Source organism: Bos javanicus, unplaced genomic scaffold, assembly GCF_032452875.1.
Source record: "Bos javanicus breed banteng unplaced genomic scaffold, ARS-OSU_banteng_1.0 tig00002723_1, whole genome shotgun sequence".
Classification (NCBI taxonomy): domain Eukaryota; kingdom Metazoa; phylum Chordata; class Mammalia; order Artiodactyla; family Bovidae; genus Bos; species Bos javanicus.
Window position 1 is genome coordinate 2,211,969 of NW_026893594.1, and position 19,589 is coordinate 2,231,557.

General features: G+C 35.9%; 1 protein-coding gene across 1 annotated transcript; it reads right to left on the reverse strand.

The window, feature by feature from the left end:
- Window positions 1–14,585: 14,585 nt before the first annotated feature.
- LOC133243909 (olfactory receptor 4A47-like) lies at window positions 14,586–15,925 on the reverse strand. The gene has a single exon (XM_061410627.1). The coding sequence runs from the start codon at window positions 15,612–15,614 to the stop codon at window positions 14,838–14,840; it is 777 nt and encodes a 258-aa protein (XP_061266611.1). The 5' UTR covers window positions 15,615–15,925; the 3' UTR covers window positions 14,586–14,837.
- Window positions 15,926–19,589: the final 3,664 nt, after the last annotated feature.

Below are 19,589 nucleotides of genomic sequence, written 5' to 3' on the forward strand. Positions count from 1 at the left end.
GTGAGGAAGGAGGCTTGACATACGCAAAGGCGGGATCAAGCCTCAGGAGTCTCCCTGGAAATTCTCGAGCAATCTACCCCCAAAACCAGAGTCTGCCTACTTTCTGCTTTGTGCTTTCACCTACACCTCTGACTTTACCGGGGGCTGTCCCCCACTACCTCTCTGAAAAAGAGTTAGCTTACAGCTCCAGTTAATAATTCCTGGGTGTGACAGTGTTTCAACCTACAAACTCCCTTGGAAGTCCTCTAGCCTGCCTGAATAGGTTTTTCCGGCCACATGTGATTGCTCAGAGCCTCCAAACTGTGAGAGGCATGAGATGTTCTAAACTGTCTAAATACAGATTCCTTTGAGCAGTTAAAAGATTGATTAGAAATTGTATTGGTGAAGGCATTCTCACTTGTTGGGCCAATGTTTGCTGCTAAGTCTCCATATCCCTTACCTGCTGTGTCCCTGGCAGTGTATTGATTAATATAATTGGTGTAAATAGTAGCTTTAATGTTTGTAACCTGGGACCCTTGAATTAATTCTTTTTCTTGTTATAGCCCACCACACCTTTGCTCTGTAGGAATGCAACTTTATCTAATGCTTTTTGGAGGCTGGCGCCTGACTTTAGAATAATCACCTTTAGAGGAAAAGGCCTCCGGGCCAGAAGATGATGCAAATCACCTAAACTTTTGCATATGATAAGTTTGCAGGAAGAAAGCCTGGCTTGCTGCATGACTCTACCCCTTCCCCCATTATCCTCTATGCATAACTTAAGGTATAAAAACTACTTTGGAAAATAAAGTGCGGGCCTTGTTCACTGAAACTTGGTCTCACCATGTCATTCTTTCTCTTACCTTCTGGCTAAATTATTTAGCCTCTTTTCTGCACTAAATTTCCTCACTGAGCTATCCTTATTTCAGCCTCTTCACTGAATTTTACTGAGCTATCCTCATTCTATTACTCTTTATATCCTTAATTAACATTTAATTAAGCAATTGTCTCCTGATCTTCGCCTACGCCGTCTCTCCTTCGAATACCCTGGATCAGCCGGGGCTGGTCCCCGGCACTTATTGATGAAAGTGAAAGAGGAGAGTGAAAAAGTTGGCTTAAAGCTCAGCATTCAGGAAAAAATAAGATCATGGCATCTGGTCCCATCACTTCATGGCAAATAGATGGGGAAAAATCGGAAACAGTGGCTGACTTTATATTTTTGGGCTCCAAAGTCACTGCAGATGGTGACTGCAGCCATGAAATTAAACGATTGCTTACTCCTTGGGAGGAAAGTTATGACCAACAGCATATTAAAAAGCAGAGACATTATTTTGCCAACAAAGGTCCATCTAGTCAAGGCTATGGTTTTTCCAGTAGTCATGTATGGATGTGAGAGTTAGACTATAAAGAAAGCTGAGTGCTGAAGAATTGATGCTTTTGAACTGTGGTGTTGGAGAAGACTTTTGAAAGTCTCTTGGGCTACAAAGAGATCCAACCAGCCCATTCTAAAGGAAATGAGTCCTGAATATTCACTGGAAGGACTGATGTTGAAGCTGAAACTCCAATACTTTGGTCACCTGATATGAAGAACTGACTCATTTGAAAAAAAAACAAAAAACAAAAAACTGATTCTGGGAAAGATTGAAGGTAGGAGGAGAAGGGAACAACAGAGGATGAGATGATTGGATCCCATCACCGACTCAATGGACATGAGTTTGGATAAACTCCAGGAGCTGGTAATGGACAGGGAGGCCTGTTGTGCTGCATTCCATGGGGTCACAAAGAGTTGGACACGACTGAGTGACTGAACTGAACTAAACTGAAGTAGTTAAGGGGTGTTGTTTTTCAGTTGCTAAGTCAGGTCCAACTTTGTTACCCCATGAACTGCAGCACGCCAGGCTTCTCTGTCCTTCACTTTATCCCAGAATTGAGCTCAGACTCATTTCCATTGAGTCAATGATGCCATCCAACCATCTCATCCTCTGTCATCCCCTTCTCCTCCTGCCCTCAATCTTTCCCAGCATCAGGGTCTTTTCCAATGAGTCAGCTCTTCACATCAGGTGGCCAAAGTATTGGAGCTTCAGTTTCAGCATCAGTATTTCCAATGAGTATTCAGGGTTGACTTCCTTTAGGAGGGACTGTTTTGGTCTCACTGCTGTCCAAGGGACTCTCAAGAGTCTTCTCCACCACCACAGTTCAAAAGCATCAATTTTTCGGCACTCATCCGTCTTTAAGGTCCAACTCTCACATCCATACGTGACTTTTGGGAAAAAAACAAACAAACATAGCTTTGATTCTTAAGAACCTTTGTTAGTATCATGCATCGAACCTGGACTGGATGGGGAACACGTGTATACCTGTGGCGGATTCATGTTGATATATGGAAAACCAATACAATATTCTAAAGTTAAGAAATAAAATAAATAATAAAAAAAGAACCTTTGTTAGAAAAGTGATGGCTCTGCTTTTTCATACACTTTCTAGGTTTGTCACAGCTTTCCTTCCAAGGAGCAAGCTTCTTCTAGTTTCATGGCTGCAGTCACCATCTGCAGTGATTTTGGAGTCCAGGAATGAATGAAATGAAATTATCTGTCATGCTTTCCCGTTTTCCCTGTTTGCCATGAAGTGATGGGACTAGATGCCATGATCTTAGTTTTTTGTTTGTTTGTTTGTTTTTTATGTTGAATTTAAAGCAAGGCTTTTCACTCTCTTCTCTTACCCTTATCAAAAGGCTCCTTAGTTGAAGGAAATGAAAAATAAAAGATACAAATATGAAGTCAAAAGGAAAAGTAAACATGGAGAAAGAGGATGAAAAATTTAGGCTTATTAAAATGTGTTTCAACTTAAGAGATCAGCAATTTAAAGTAATCAGGTGTATATATGGTACCACATATAAACTTCATGGTAACCACACCAAAAAAATCTCAATAGGTATATACACTCATAAAAGGAAAGACAAAGTCACCCAAAAAGATTGTCATCAGGGACTTCCCTGGTGGTCCAGTGGTTAAGAATCTGCCTTATAATGTAGGAGACATGGTTTTGACCCCTGGTCTGGAAACTAAATCCCACATGCCATGGAGCAAGTGAGCCACAACTAAGAGAGCTATGCACCTCACAATAAAAGATATTGCATGAGGTGAAGGAGATCCCATGTGCCACAACTAAGACCCAACACAAATAAATCAATAATTTCTTTTTTAAAAAGACAGCTATCAAATCATAATGGAAGAAAGTAAACAAAGAATAAAGGAACAAGATGAGCTACATAGATTAAATAATATCTACAAGTTTCTCATTCAGTGTGTTCCTATTTAAAATCCAAAACTTCCTCAGAGAGAGCAGAGCACAGTGTCAAATAATGGTTGCTCCAGAGCTGTACTGTCTGTGTTGGAATCCCAACATCACCACTTGCTTTCTAGGGGACCTTGGGCAACTAAATAAATTTTCTCAGTTTCTTCATTATTAAAATGGGGGAAATGGATAGTGCTTGCTTCTTGGAGTTTTTTTCAGTATTGCAAGTACATTACCTAAAATTCTCATTGGCATCTCTTAAAGGTCAATAAATAATGTTGATAATTAACGTTTTGGGATGCTTCACATGAACACTGCAACAAATTTTGTCATTTTGATAATTGTTATACATCTAGTCAAGGATAGAAAAGAATATTATGCCTATAACTCATGGATCCCTATTTGGGCATAGGATAAGATTGTCTGCCTTAGGAATTATTTTATTATACATGAGTATAATATTTATCTGTGATAGAATGTATTTTGACCTATAGCAAGCAGAATGAAAGATTTAAAAAGTACAAAATGAAAGAAAAGAAGGAAAACAGAGTACATTCTAATAAAGCAAAGAAAACAGAATTCAGAAAGAAAAAAAAATAGCAATTGTTTCCTCAGAGATCCTTTGTCTGATGGTAAGAATGATGATAAACAAAAGAAAATAATCATATTGTGATAGATATAGACCCAAACTTTCTAACCATTCATTGCTGTGGAATGAAAGAATCATTAAACCTCACATGTAGCCAAGATGATTCCATCCACATAATTTTGGTGAGAGATGGGGGTTGGAAAGACAGGTACCAGAAAATTTGCACTTGTTTAGAAGTCAGATGTAATGAACATTCTGTATACTGTATTCACATTATTGCTACTGTTTGATTAAAGATCCAATCACTGTTGAAGCTATAGATTGATAAGGCCCATCTGTCAAAGACCATGAGGGCACTAGGTAGTCTGTATCCAGCTACTGGAGATGGCAAGAGTAAACATCTCAGAAGGAGAGGAGGATGACAGAGTTTGAGATAGTTCGATGGTATCACCAATTCAATGGACATGAACTTGAGTAAACTCCAGGAGATGGTGAGCAGGGAGTCCTGGTGTGCTGGAGTCGATGTGGTTGCAGAGAGTTGGACATTGTTTGGCAACTGAACAACAGCAAAATCCAACTATTTTATTCACATCTTATTTTCTGCAAGATCCACTCAATAATTATCAATGTCAGATTATACCAGAATAAATTACCTACTAGTTGAATATTTTATATTTTTAATTTAAATTTATTTATTTTAATTGGAGGCTAATTACTTTACAATATTGTATTGGTTTTGCCATAGGTATGTAATCTAGTCTCTATCTTTTAAGGCATCACAATTTTGATACTATAAAAGTTGAAAGATCGTACAGCTAGATTTTCAACTTAATCCAGTCAGCTAACATTTCCCTATTATAAATATATATATATATAATTTAAGTATTACTTACTGTGCATGTGCTCAGTCCCTTCAGTCATATCTGACTATGTGCGACCCTATGAAACTGTGGCCCTCCAGGCTCCTCTGTTCATGGATTCCCCAGGAAAGAATACCAGAGTGGGTTGCCATGCCCTCCTCCAGTGCATCTTCCCAACTCAGGGATTGAATCCATCTCCTGCATTTCAGGTGGACTATTTACTTGTGTGAGCCACCAGGGAAGCCCCACTTAAGAAAATGAGATGTTCCAGACAAGAATACTGGAAGGGGTTGCCATTTCTTTCTCCAAGGGATCTTCCTAACCCAGGGATTGAACCCAGATCTCCTGCATTGCAGGTAGACTCTTTACCATCTGAACCACCAGGGTTGCAATTATACTTTTATGGTAAGCAAGGTACATTCTTGAACATGGGTGTCTTAACACATAGGTACAAACAAGGTTGTTGTCATAATTTTAAAAGAGCCACAGATAAAGATTCATATCAAGTTATCAGAACAGAATAGGTATGTTTCTTTCTACTTTAAACAACTTGGTATGATGCATAAATTTAAATTATCTAATTTAAAGATCCATAAGTGATTGTAAAAATTAACATATCCATTAAAATATAATAGCCCATTAACCAAGATTATCAGTCCACTAGTTTATTTGTGATATATTACATGTTTTTCCTTTTTATTTGGCAAACTGGGCAATGAACATCTTTCAAGTTTTAATCATAAGCCAAATACATTTTGTATATTTTAGTAATTTTTGTGTTCTGTTAATTTAATTTTATCAATTCAGACTTCCTTCAATGAAAATGTATGCTATTTTAGACCTTAACTATGTTTAAATATACCACATGAATTTTAAATGAGTATCGCTTGTCAAATGTCTCAAGAACTTACCTGTTGGGGTTTTTCCTTTGTCTTTAAAAGGCATTGGTTCTTTCACTGAGGGTAAATGAGGATTACCTTCACAGTGGAAACAGTAACATACTTCATTTTCTTAGGCTCAAAATCACTGTGGACAATGACAGAAGCCATGAAATTAAAGACGCTTGTTCCTTGGAAGGAAAGCTATGACAAAACTGTACAGATGTGAGAGCTGGTCCATAAAGAAAACTGAGCACCAAAGAATTGATGCTTTCGAATTGTGGTGCTAAAGAAGACTCATGAGAGTCACCTGGACAGAAAGAGATCAAATCAGTCAATCTTAATGGAAATCAATCCCAAATATTCATTGGAAAGACTAATGCTGAAACTGAAGCTCCAGTACTTTGGCTACCTTATGCAAAGACCCAACTCATTGGAAAACACCCTGAAGCTGGGAAAGATGAAGGCAAAAGATCAGGGCAGCAGAGGATGAAATCTTTAGATATCATCACTGACTCAATGGGCATGAAGTTGAGCAAACTCCTCTGGGATATAATGAAGGATAGGGAAGCATGGTGGGCTGCAGTCCATGGGTTCACAAAGAGTAGGACATAACTTTGTGAGAGAACAACAATAACAACTGTGGATACTTCAAGAGTCTATGTGTGACCACAGAATACATAATAAAACATGGCTCAGCTGTAAATCTAGAAATAGTTTCAAGTGGCCAAACTTTCTGTATTTCCTCACAGACTATCCATCACCTCAGTCTTTTATATAAATGTGTAAGTATCTGACATGGATGGCTAGAACTTGAAGACTTAAATGCAACATAAATATTTCCTTGCAAAGACAGCTGAATATTATCATCCACTATAAAAATCCTACCTGTAAACCTAATTTTGAGCTGTACTTATGCTCTTCCATTTCACATGGGGAGAGAAATGGCCTAAGTTATGGGTTTACACTGACTCATGGACAGTGAAAACAGGTTTGATAAACTATTGAAGGAAAGGGGAAAGTGGAAGAACAGATGAAAGAGCAATCTAGAGAAGTGGTATGTGGATGGGTCACACAGAATGGACCAAAAGCAAAGGTGTCTGTTTATCATACACAGTTTCTATCAGAGTTAATCCACCCAAGAGAAAACCTTCAAAAATCTGGTTGACAAGATGACCTGTCTTATATATGTGTTGGTCCTTTTATCCACTTCTGTGGTCCTTGTAGGAGAGATGAATGTTCTACATAGGCCCAGTGTGTAATAAGATTTACCTTTCACCAATCTAGATCTGGCACTATATCTGTGCTGAATGTCCAAAATTCCATTAGTAAAGTCCATCACTGACCCCTTCATAGGGCACAGTTCTCTAGAGAAATCAGTCAAAATCCTGTAGAAGCTTACTCCTTTGAAACTCCTCAACTTGAAAAGAAGCATCTTGTCATCATATACTTGCAGTAAATATACATCTTTTCTACCTGTAATGCATCAGTTGACTTTGTTATTCATGGAATAGGATCTGTGGTCCTTTATCATGGTACTTGACTAATCATCATCTCTAAGGCAATGGCACCCCACTCCAGTATTCTTGCCTGGAAAATTCCATGGATAGAGGAGCCTGGTAGGCTGCAGTCCATGGGGTCGCTAAGAGTCGAACACGACTGAGCGACTTCACTTTCACTTTTCACTTCCACGCATTGGAGAAGGAAATGGCAACCCACTCCATTGTTCTTGCCTGGAGAATCCCAGGGGCGGGAGAGCCTGGTGGGCTGCCGTCTATGGGGTCGCACAGATCGGACACGACTAAAGCGACTTGGCAGAAGCAACCAGGATACAGATTTTTATGGTAAATAAATAAAGCAAATCACTCACCCCCATAGAATTCACTGATGTGATCATGTTATCCATCACCTAAAAGCATTAGCTGAATAGAATAGTGGTGTTGCCTACTGAAGACTAAGTTCCAGTGCACCTGGGAGACTCTACTGGGAAAGTTTGGAAGGTTGTCGTTTTTTTTTTGTTTGTTTGTTTGTTTTTCTTTTTCTTTTTTTATGTTTAGCATATATTATGTGCTCAGTAAACTTTACTTATCATATATGTTATGCCAAGCATATTCATGGGAAAATATGCAATATATGTCTTATTCAGAATAGAAAAACAAGATCTTGAAACGTCATTTTCATCAAGATAAATATGTGGAATCACAACACTCTAAATATATTTTTATGAGAAGCATTAAAATTTGACAAAGGATGCTAAAATTTATAATTAAATGGAAATATCTAGGAACTGCAAAAGTTTCTGAAGAAGATAAATAATTAGGAGACACTAACCTTGCCAGGAATAAATATACCTTAAAAGTCTTTGACCACTGAAATATGTCAGTGCTAGGGGAATACAACACAAAAGGAGGAGAGAGAGGAGGAGGAAAAAAGGAGAAAGATAAAGAGAAACGACACCAAAATTGAACCTTTTGGCTGGTGTGAGACCTGACATACTAAATACATATTTTTCAAATTACTATTGAATTAAATAATAATGGTGTGTGCATGTGTGCTCATTTGCTTCGGTCATGTCTAACACTTTGCAACCCTATAAGCTGTAGCCTGCTAGGCTCCTTTGTTCATGGTATTCTCCGGGCAAGAATACTGAAGTGGGTTGCCATTTCTTTCTCCAATAATGTTGGTGGATGATTTTATCTGTTTAAGGAAAATAGGCTTAGATATTTCCTCATTACAAGCAACAATAAATTCTAGATGGATTAAAAAATAAAGTATTTTGACAACATATTTTTCTAGAAAATAGGTTAAAATTTAGAAAGTCAGTGAAAGGAAATAAAAATATACAAGTAATCAAAGGGTAAAAGAATATTAAATTATGACATATTTATTTGAAGAACAAGAAATTGTAATAACAAAATGAATCTTTGTAGCCCATGTCAAAGAAGAGTTAATATTTGTAGCAAATATATATAAATATATATCAATTAAATTTTATCAATAAAAATTCTCACCCTGGTAGGTCATAAATTCAAGGGTACTTATAACTGGTAAAGTTTAGGTGTGGACACTACATCCCATACATATTTCAAAAAACAGAAAACACAAACACAAGTAATGTTTCCTCAGTTCACAGAGCTTATTGATCAGTGAACATGGATAATTAACAAAGACTCTAATCTTATCATTTGAAATAAATACACAAATTTGAAAATTAACTGCTGCTTTTACAGAATAACATGAAATGGGTAGTTTAAACAACAAATATTTATTTTTCACAGTTTCAGAGGCCCAGATCCAAGATTAAGCTGCAGCAGACTTCATACCTGGTGAAGTCCCCTTCCTGGTTCATAGACAGCCATCTTTTTGCTTGCCCTCACGTGGCAGAAAGGTCTCATGAGCTCACTGGGGTTGGTCTCTTTTCAACAACTTTAATCTCATGCATGATAGCTTCACCTTCATGATCTACTCATTTCCCACAGGGCCTATTTCTAAATAACCACTACATTTTAGAAAACTGTAAAACACTGGTGAAAGAAATCAAAGAGGACACTAATAGATGGAGAAATATACCATGTTCATGGATTGGAAGAATCAATGTAGTGAAAATGAGTATACTACCCAAAGCAATTTATAGATTCAATGCAATCCCTATCAAGCTACCAACAGTATTCTTCACAGAGCTAGAACAAATAATTTCACAATTTGTATGGAAATACAAAAAAACTCAAATAGCCAAAGCGATCTTGAGAAAGAAGAATGGAACTGGAGGAATCAATCTGCCTGACTTCAGGCTGTACTACAAAGCCACAGTCATCAAGACAGTATGGTACTGACACAAAGACAGAAATATAGATCAATGGAACAAAATAGAAAGCCCAGAGATAAATCCACGCACATATGGACACCTTATCTTTGACAAAGGAGGCAAGAATATACAATGGATTAAAGACAATCTCTTTAACAGGTGGTGCTGGGAAAACTGGTCAACCACTTGTAAAAGAATGAAACTAGAACACTATCTAACACCACACACAAAAATAAATTCAAAATGGATTAAAGATCTAAACATAAGACCAGAAACTATAAAACTCCTAGAGGAGAACATATGCAAAACACTCTCCAACATACATCACAACAGGATCCTCTATGACCCACCTCCCAGAATATCAGAAATAAAAGCAAAAATAAATAAATGGGACCTAATTAAACTTAAAAGCTTCTGCACAACAAAAGAAACTATAAGCAAGGTGAAAAGACAGCCTTCAGAATGGGAGAAAATAATAGCAAATGAAGCAACTGACAAACAACTAATCTCAAAAATATACAAGCAATTCCTGCAGCTCAATTCCAGAAAAATAAATGACCCAATCAAAAAATGGGCCAAAGAACTAAATAGACATTTCTCCAAAGAAGACATACAGATGGCTAACAAACACATGAAAAGATGCTCAACATCACTAATTATCAGAGAAATGCAAATCAAAACCACAATGAAGTACCATTTCACGCCAGTCAGAATGGCTGAGATCCATACGTCTACAAGCAATAAATGCTGGAGAGGATGTGGAGAAAAGGGAACCCTCTTACACTGTTGGTGGGAATGCAAACTAGTACAGCCACTATGGAGAACAGTGTGGAGATTCCTTAAAAAACTAGAAATAGAACTGCCATATGACCCAGCAATCCCACTGCTGGGCATACACACTGAGGAAACCACAAGGGAAAGAGACACATGTACCCCAATGTTCATTACAGCACTGTCTATAATAGCCAGGACATGGAAGCAACCTAGATGTGCATCAGCAGATGAATGTATAAGAGAGCTGTGGTACATATACACAATGGAGTATTACTCAGCCATTAAAAAAGAATAAATTTGAATCAGTTCTAATGAGGTGGATGAAACTGGAGCCTATTATACAGAGTGAAGTAAGCCAGAAAGAAAAATACCAATACAGTATACTAACACATATATATGGAATTTAGAAAGATGGTAACAACAACCCTGTATGCAAGACAGCGAAAGAGACACTGATGTATAGAACAGTCTTATGGACTCTGTGGGAGAGGGAGAGGGGGATGATTTGGGAGAATAGCATTAAAACATGTATAATATCATATAGGAAATGAATCGCCAGTCCAGGTTCGATGCAGGATACAGGAAGCTTGGGGCTGGTGCACTGGGATGACCCAGAGAGATGGTACGAGGAGGGATGTGGGAGGGGGGTTCAGGACGGGGAACATGTGTACACCTGTGGCGGATGCATGTTGATGTATGGCAAAACCAATACAATATTGTAAAGTAAAAAATATAAAATAAAATAAAGAGAAAAAAACAAACAAATTATATAAATTGAATATTAAAGAAAAATATAAACAATTGGAGAATACATTTAAATGGCCAACAAATATATGATAGGATGCTGAAACTCACTTGTGAACAGAAAATGTAGGAATTGAAGTAGCACTGTGCTTACTACAATATTATCTTGAAGTTGTGAAGACCACTCAAGTTCTAAAGATGCTACATCATCCTCTAATTTTTAAGAGAGTAATAAATACTGCTTAGAGGACATAACAGTTAAACCTATCATGAAACTTAGAAATAACTGCCCATTGAAATATCCACAGATAGATAAACTAAAAATGAATTTATAAGAATATTTGATTTTCGAGAAGGTAAATTTATTCTGAATCTTTATGATATGAAAATATCTAAATGAGTTTTACAGTATTAAATAAATCTCCACATATTTTAGTAGTTGCAAAGGATCCCTAAAATAGCTGATTAAGACAACCACATAAACAACATTTTAAATGACCGAATTCTCACATCGCCAGTGAACTCTTGCAAAGTGTAAAGCCTAATTCAGAAACTAGTGATTAAATACACTTCCTGGGTTACCTGCATGAGATCTTCATTTGATTCATGTTCTGTTCTCTGATGCTTTCTCTCTTGTCCTTCAGCCATTGATTCCATCACGAAGAACAAAGAAAGTATGATAAATGCAGCATCACTGGACATTGATTGTTTCCATTAGGCAAACTTGTTCCATGCTTGTAGGAAATCCAATTCAACTCAGTCATTCAGAAAAATATTACCTTTCAAATTGTTGCAAATTTGAAAATGAATATGAATATTGTATTACATAAGGAACTCTGAATCTTGATTGTGAACAGAAAACCAAAATACTCATTGTTCACAGGATTTGTCCTGATAACAAATGAAAATTAAATCAACATTTTGGTTTTAGAGAAAATTCCAAATTGTGCTAGGGCTGATTCATGTCTGATTTGAGGCAGTATACAGAGTGGTTAAAATCAAATGGGCTGAACATTTAAATCCTGGTTACACTAGGAGCATCTTGGACAAGTTACCTGAGTCTGTTTTTGTTTAAAATTTGTAAAATAGAAGTGACGGCCCACAGGACTGTGAAGACTAATAACAAAGTTAGACATAAATTAGGACTTTTAGAAAACATAAACTGTATGGGGGCCATCTTTCCACAGAACAGTTACAGTCTCAGTGTGCAGTATGTGATTAAGGCCTATGACCTTCAGTCTGTTGCACAGAAAACTTTAAAAGTATATATGCCCAGATTGTGACTATGTTGATTGTGACAGTCACTACAGAACTGAATGCATTTGGTAAAAAATTGCAGAAAGTAGATTCAAAGGACAAACAATGCATTGTGAAATTATATAATACTCTGTAAAAATGGAAAACAAAAAAGTTCCTGTATTGAAATAACAGACACTCCAAAAATATCATTAAAGATGCTATTTATAATATCAGCAAGAAACATAAATTTATAAGGAAACATACTAGATCTGTATGAACATTATAGAAAACAAGTAGAAAGACATATCCAGTTTGTGGATAAGAATTCTCAGTTCTCCAAGAAAAGATATAAAAATTTTAAAGCACATCTCATGGACAATACTAACTAAATTTAGTTTTTCTTAGATTCGCTTATTGAATTTTAATTTTAAATATAAATATGCAAGAGTAGATGTCACTTTGATACGGAATAATAATGAAGGAGTCCTAGGCCTATCAGGTATCAAAGTGTATTTTAAATTAAATGCAATTACATCATATGATACATGGCACAAGAATAAAGAGATCAATGGATGATGATAGAGGCCTAAATTGGATTCAACTACATGCTATCTTTTGGAATATAAAACTGGAATATCAAAGCCATGGAGAAAAATAATTATGCATGTACAAAAATGGTCATCAAAAAATAGTTAAAATATAATACGTGTATATGTTTGGCTGAGTATCTTGGCTATTCAGCTGAAACTATCATAACATTGTTAATTTGTTGTACCCCAATACAAAATAAAAGATTCAAAAGAACCTAAAAAAAAAAAAAAAAGTAGTATCCACCAGGGGGCTTCCCAGGTGGTTCAATGTTAAAAAGTCCACCTGCCAATGCAGGAGACACAGAAGATTCAGGTTCAAGTTTGACCTCTGGTCTGGGAAGATCCCCTGGAGTAGGAAATGGCAATCCACTCTAGTATTCTTGTCTGGAAAATTCCATGGACAGAGGATCCTGGCTAGGTACAGTCCATGAGATTGCAAAAAGTCTGAAATGAAAAGTGCTCAGTGAACCACTGAGCACACATTCAATGCCTACTTTACTTCTTACAACAAAATAGATGATTTTAAAAGATATGAAATAACAAAAAGACAAAGAATTAAATGTTGAAAAATAAGGAACAATATTTTAGCATCATCAAAATAGGAAAATTCTAAGCAAGGTGTAAAATCCAAAGGAAATACTGATAGATTTATCTATGTAAATGTAAAAGTATTTCTACATGACCAAATATTCTGCACTGAACAAGTACATCAAAAACAAATCACAATCTGGAAATTCAATAATTCTACATACATGATAAATGGGATAATTTCTATAATATGTAATTAAGTCATAAAAATCAATATGGAAAATATCAGCAATCAAAATATGAAAAATTCACTAATAAGCAATTCATGTAAAAGGAATATAGATCAATTTAAACACCTAAATAGATACCCAAATTCAATTAACTTGAATATTTATAAATAAAGTAGATAAGTGAAATATAATTTCTTTACTCAGATATCAGATACCACAAATATAATTTCTTTACTCAGATATCAGATACCACAAACAAACTCTGATTGTTCAGAATGTATTCAAATGTATTTTTCAGAACTAGGGGAGTGTGGATTTGGTACAAGCTCATGGATAGCATTTTGGCAATAACTATGAACATCAACATTTAAATACATGTACCAAATGAATAAAAAATTCCATTTCTTAGACTGACCTAAAAATTTTCAAAAAGACTTCATTGTAGCATTATACATCATAAAAAATATGGGAAAAACTTTAAGAGGCCTGGATACCTAAATTTCAGTCTTTATAAAAGTTATGCAATATGATGAATCTAGAATGAGTTAGATCTTTATAGGTTAGTATATAAAGATCTTCAGGAGGCTAAGTAAAATTGAAAGTTCTACACAAAGACACACACACACACATATGAAAACATGCTTGCATTTTAAATATTATTTCTCAAAGATATTTAAGAAAAGAATACAGTGACAACATCTGAAAGGACTGGAAGGCTGTGGTATGACATATATAAGGGCCTTATTCTGCACTATTCCATTTTGCATGGGTTCAACTTTAATATTACTTATTATATATCATACTTCAAATTTTTATTTTAAAATTAAAATATTACATTAAAATTTCATAACTAAGGCAAACAAAATTGATAAATAGATAGTTTAATATGTATATTATGATATACACAGTATGTATAATATAATTGTGGCCTTCAACATTTTAAATTGAGCAATAAGAAGAACAAAGATTAAAGACAAGACTCTGACTTAAAACAATGATAAGAAAATACAGGTAAACACAGAAACTATTTAAAAAGCAGCTTTATAAAACATATTATTTATTCATTCCATATTATTTATTGATTCCATACTGTCAATAAATTCCACCATTCTCGATGCAGTGATGAACCACCCATCATACAGCTTACATTCTAATGGGAAGACTGTCATTGGTAGAATGAACATGCAGTTCATTCTTTAATTATATTTATCTTAATTGCTTGCAATTAAAAGAAAATTTGAATCAGATTTATGAAGATTTTTATATTGTGGAAGATTGGTCCTAATACTAAATTACTACTTTCCTGATGAATAATGCACTTATTTAATACTTAATCTGATTTTGTTTTTCTCCAGAGCTGATTCATAGCATTAGTCATCTCAGAATTCCTTAGGATTAATGGTTTTAACATGGGGGTTTTGATTGTATAAAACACAGTCAATGATTTGTCAATATGGAAGGTTGTGGCAGGTCTTACATATATGAAAATACAGGGGACAAAGAAACAGGCAGCCACAGTAATGTGGGAACCACAGGTCTGGAGGGCTTTCTGCCTCTCTTCCTGACTCGTGTTCTTCAGAGAGTGCAGGATGACTCCATAGGAGATGAGTAAGAGTAAGAATACAGTACTGCAGATCAGTCCTCCATTAGCCACAACTAAGATGCCAATGACACAGGTGTCAGTACAGAGCAGTTTCAATAAGGGGTACCTATCACACGTAAAGTGATCAATGATATTGGGGCAACAGAATGGGAGCCCAGAAATAGTGCTAATTTGAATAATTGAGTGCAAAAAGTCTCCAACACAGGACACCACCAGAAGCGCAACACACACCCTTTGCCTCATGATCACCAAGAAATGCAAGGGCTTACAGAGGGCCACATAGCAGTCATAGGCCATTGTTAACAGAAGGAAGACCTCTGACCAACCAAAAAAGTGCTCTATGAACAGCTGGATCATGCATGATTCAAAAGATAAGGTATTTTCCGCAAATAACAAGTCTGAAATTAATCTGGGCACAATAGGAGAGGAATAATCTACATCCATAATTGATAAGAAAGTAAGGAAAAAGTACATCAGAGAATTCAGTGTCCTACTGACCATCATATCAAAACAATGAACAGGTTGCCCACCACAGTCAAAATGTAGAACAGCAAGAATATAACAGAAACGGACTTTCTGCTCCTTTGGGTTCCTTGTGAGGCCTGGGAGGTAAAATAAGTTACATTGTTCTTTGGTTCCATCTAGTCTGGACAATAGCTGACCTCACATATTAGAAGCAGCTTACCTAGAAAACTAGGGGGACACATTTAAATTCACCATAAGTTTTCTATTTGTCCATTCAATTAAAAAATGTGCAGACAGAATTGATTTTTGTCCAGTAGTTCATAGAAATATACCCAAGTTGCAAAAGTCACAGTTCCCTTCCCTCAGTGATATCACACAAAATGAAGGATCAGAAAATTCCAGACCAACAAATAGGTGCCATGAGAAGGATATTCACATAATGCTAAATATCACAGAGTAGGAATATATTAATCAGACTAAAATCAGAGAAGGCTTCCCAGAAGAAGCAATGATTTAGCTGAATTTTAAAGAAAAAAGGAAAGTACAGGAAAAAATAGGATGGAAATTCCAGGAAAATGCATATCATTTATAATGTCATAAAAGTGTAGCACTTTAGATCCACTTAGACTAACATACTCCCTGTTAGTAAATCAAACTATGAATAGAAGGTCACTGCCCTGTATTGTCTCAGAACGGCCTGGAATTTCTTTCTTAGAGTGTCAAGGGAAAGATTCCTCCTTCTCCTGATCAATGAATAGCGAGTCAGTTCAATTTTGTCTATTTTATCTCTACCCTCACTTTAACATAAACAACACCTCCACTTTTAGACATCTATAGTTGGATATCAATTCAGTACATATAACAAAAAATAAAATAAAAATTTCCACAATATAAAAGGTGTTCCCCATATCGTTAAATTGCACCATCTTCAATGTAATTGCTCACCAAAATAAATAAATAAATAAATAAATAAAATACATCTTGTTATTCATTTCTTTTTTTCTATTATATTATTTCCTGATATCTATGGAATACTGGGCTTCCCCAATTGGCTCAACAGTAAAAAATCTATCTTCAATGCAGAACACAGGAGATGCACCTTCAATCCCTGAGCCAGGAAGATCCCCTGAAGGAGAGTATGTCAACCCACTTTAGTATTCTTGCCTGGAGAATCTTACAAACAGAAGAGCCTGGCAGGCTATAGTCCATAGGGTTGCAAAGAGTCAAACATGACTGAAATGATTGAGTATGCATACAAGTGTATGGAATACTGTTGTCTCTACTTCCAAATTTATAACATATTTTTGATCATTTTCTTCCTGGCCCAGGGAAGTAGCTTCCTGCCAAGTCTCTCAACTTTCTTTTGGACACCAGAAATTTATTCTCCAGAAACAGCTCAAATTATACTCTTTAAATCTTGTTCTGATTACCACTGAACAGCTCAAAACACTTATTCCAACCATGCTATCATAATTTAATACATAACAATTAATATTTATAGTAACAAGTACTGTAATCACCTTCACCTTTTTCCAGTTGAAGATGCTATAGCAAAGAATAGCTTGTAATTTTCTAAGGGCCCAAATTTTTAAGTAATAGTAATATAATTGGAACCTAAATTTGATGTGTTTCAAAATGATTTAATTTATTGCTAAGTAAAGTCCGCAATTGTGAATCATAATTCCCACCATTTAATATTAGTCTTACATTGGGGGAAACATGTTCACAATCAGAACGAAAGTTTTAAAATCACTTATAAATACCTGATTTTGTTTTGCTTTAATCCAATATGATGATGGAGGCCTAAAGGTTGCAATATTATCTGAAGGTATGTTTGATTTAATTTAGCTGTCTCTTCATTTCTTCCATGGATTCTTCTGTTTATTTAGAACAATGTGATCTGCACTATAGATTGTTTAAAAGAAATCCCACAGTGTACATTTAGCAGTAATTAACATGAATCTTATATTTATATAAAGAGAACAAGATATTTTCCAGGAAAATTTGTCTCTGGTAATTTCTTTTTAACTTCAAAATAGAAAAATACTATTGAATTGTTTAGCCCTTCTCACTTTGTCATATCAGTACAGCCAGACTAGTTGACTTTGGATTTTGAGAAAAATTCTGTTTTTTCCTTGCCATTTTTTTAATGCAATGCTTTCAGCCTGACAAAGGATCTCCTGAAACTTATATCAGCTCTTAAAAGAAATAATCTATTTTTTTCAACAGAGGCAAAGAGGACTTTTATGATTTCAAACCCTATTTATCACTGAGTCTTAGAAATGGAGTGTGTCCAAGGTTGACTTTTGCTTAATTAAATTCACTAAGACTTTCCACTAAATTGTGCAAGTGGTGACCCCCTGAACTGTAGCCTGCCAGGCTCCTCTGTCCATGGGATTCTCCAGGCAAGAATACTGGAGTGGGTTGCCATTCACTTCTCCAGGGGATCCTCTTGACCCAGGGACTGAAACCAGGTCTCCTGCATTGCAAGTGAATTCTTTACTGTCTGAGCCACTAGGGAGTCCCCCCATGTGGTCACACAGATTCAAATGAGGTTAGCTATAGATCTGAGTCTGTGGTGGAACACAAACTTGTATAGTGTTGGATACAGACCTGTGCACATTTGGATACAGATATATACTTGTGGCTTTGAGGACTAAGCTGTAAAACATGCCAGCAAAAAACACTGAACACCCTCTGAGAAGCTCATACAGAATGTGAATCAAATGAAAATAAGAGAATCTTCTTTGAAGACAAAAAGTGAGGTTTATGTACACTCTACAGAGACAATGACAAATTTTTATTGAGTCATCAATCAATTCTTCACAATGCACATCTTTTCCTAGATTGGAAAACAAAATATTAAAGCATGCCATCTTCTTCAAAGTAAATACTTAAAAGACATTCTAAAAGTACTTTCATTGTTTCTAGGAACAGAGAATGCAAATACAATTAATTCCCCTGATTTCATGGAGCATAGAACAATGAACATAGACAATTAACAAAGTTTCTTAAATCATGACTTGAAAAATACTATAAAAATTTTATAATTAACTAAATTTCTGCTTGCTGTGTTTGGGCTGCTATTAAAGAATTCTAAGGATAGTTAGGTGGCTTAAAAATTAAGGATTTGTTTTTCAGTTATATTCAGAAATTCAAGACAGAGTAGTCCACAGATTCCATTTATGATGAGGGTCTGTTTTATAGTTGATGGTCTTCACATGGCAGAAGCATCAACTGACTATAGCATTTCATTCATAAGGTCATTAATCCCATCCTTGAGGGCTCTACCTTCCAAATAACAACACATTATAAAGGGTTAACTTGGAAATTTGGAAGGAGATTCAAACTTTCATTTTATAAAAACAACCAAAAGTTGAAAAGTTAATAAATTTTGATAAATGCAAATGTTTGATGTTATTTGGTGAGTAGTATTGTGCTTGACTTCCCTGGTGGCTCAGAGGTTAAAGCGTCTGCCCACAAGCGGGAGACCTGGATTCGATCCCTGGGTTGGGAAGATCCCTTTGAGAAGGAAATGGCAACGCACTCAAGTATTCTTGCCTGGAGAATCCCATGGACGGAGGAGCGTGGTGGGCTACAGTCCATGGAGTCGCAAAGAGTCGGACAGGACTGAGCAACTTCACTTTCACTTTCACTTTCATTGTGCTTGAGAAGACTTAAAGATGATGGCAGAAAATGAAGAGGAACTAAACCACCTCTTGATAAAGGTGAAAGAGGAGAATGAGAAAATGGGCTTAAAACTCAACATTCAAAATACTAAGATCAGGGCATCCAGTCCCATCACTTCAAGGCAAATAGATGAGGTAACAATAGAAACAGGGATACTTTATTTACTTGGGCTCCAAAATCACTGTGGTCTGTGACTGCAGCCCTAAAATTAAAAGATGCTTGCTCCTTGGAAGGAAAGCTATGACATACATAGACAGCATATTAAAAAGCAGAAGCATCACTTTGCTGACAAACTCATTACAGTGAAAGCTATGTTTTTTCCAG

What these genes read in the sequence shown, in the direction of transcription:
- LOC133243909 (XM_061410627.1), bottom strand. Translation starts at nt 15,614, where the DNA reads ATGATGGTCAGTAGGACACTGAATTCTCTGATGTACTTTTTCCTTACT.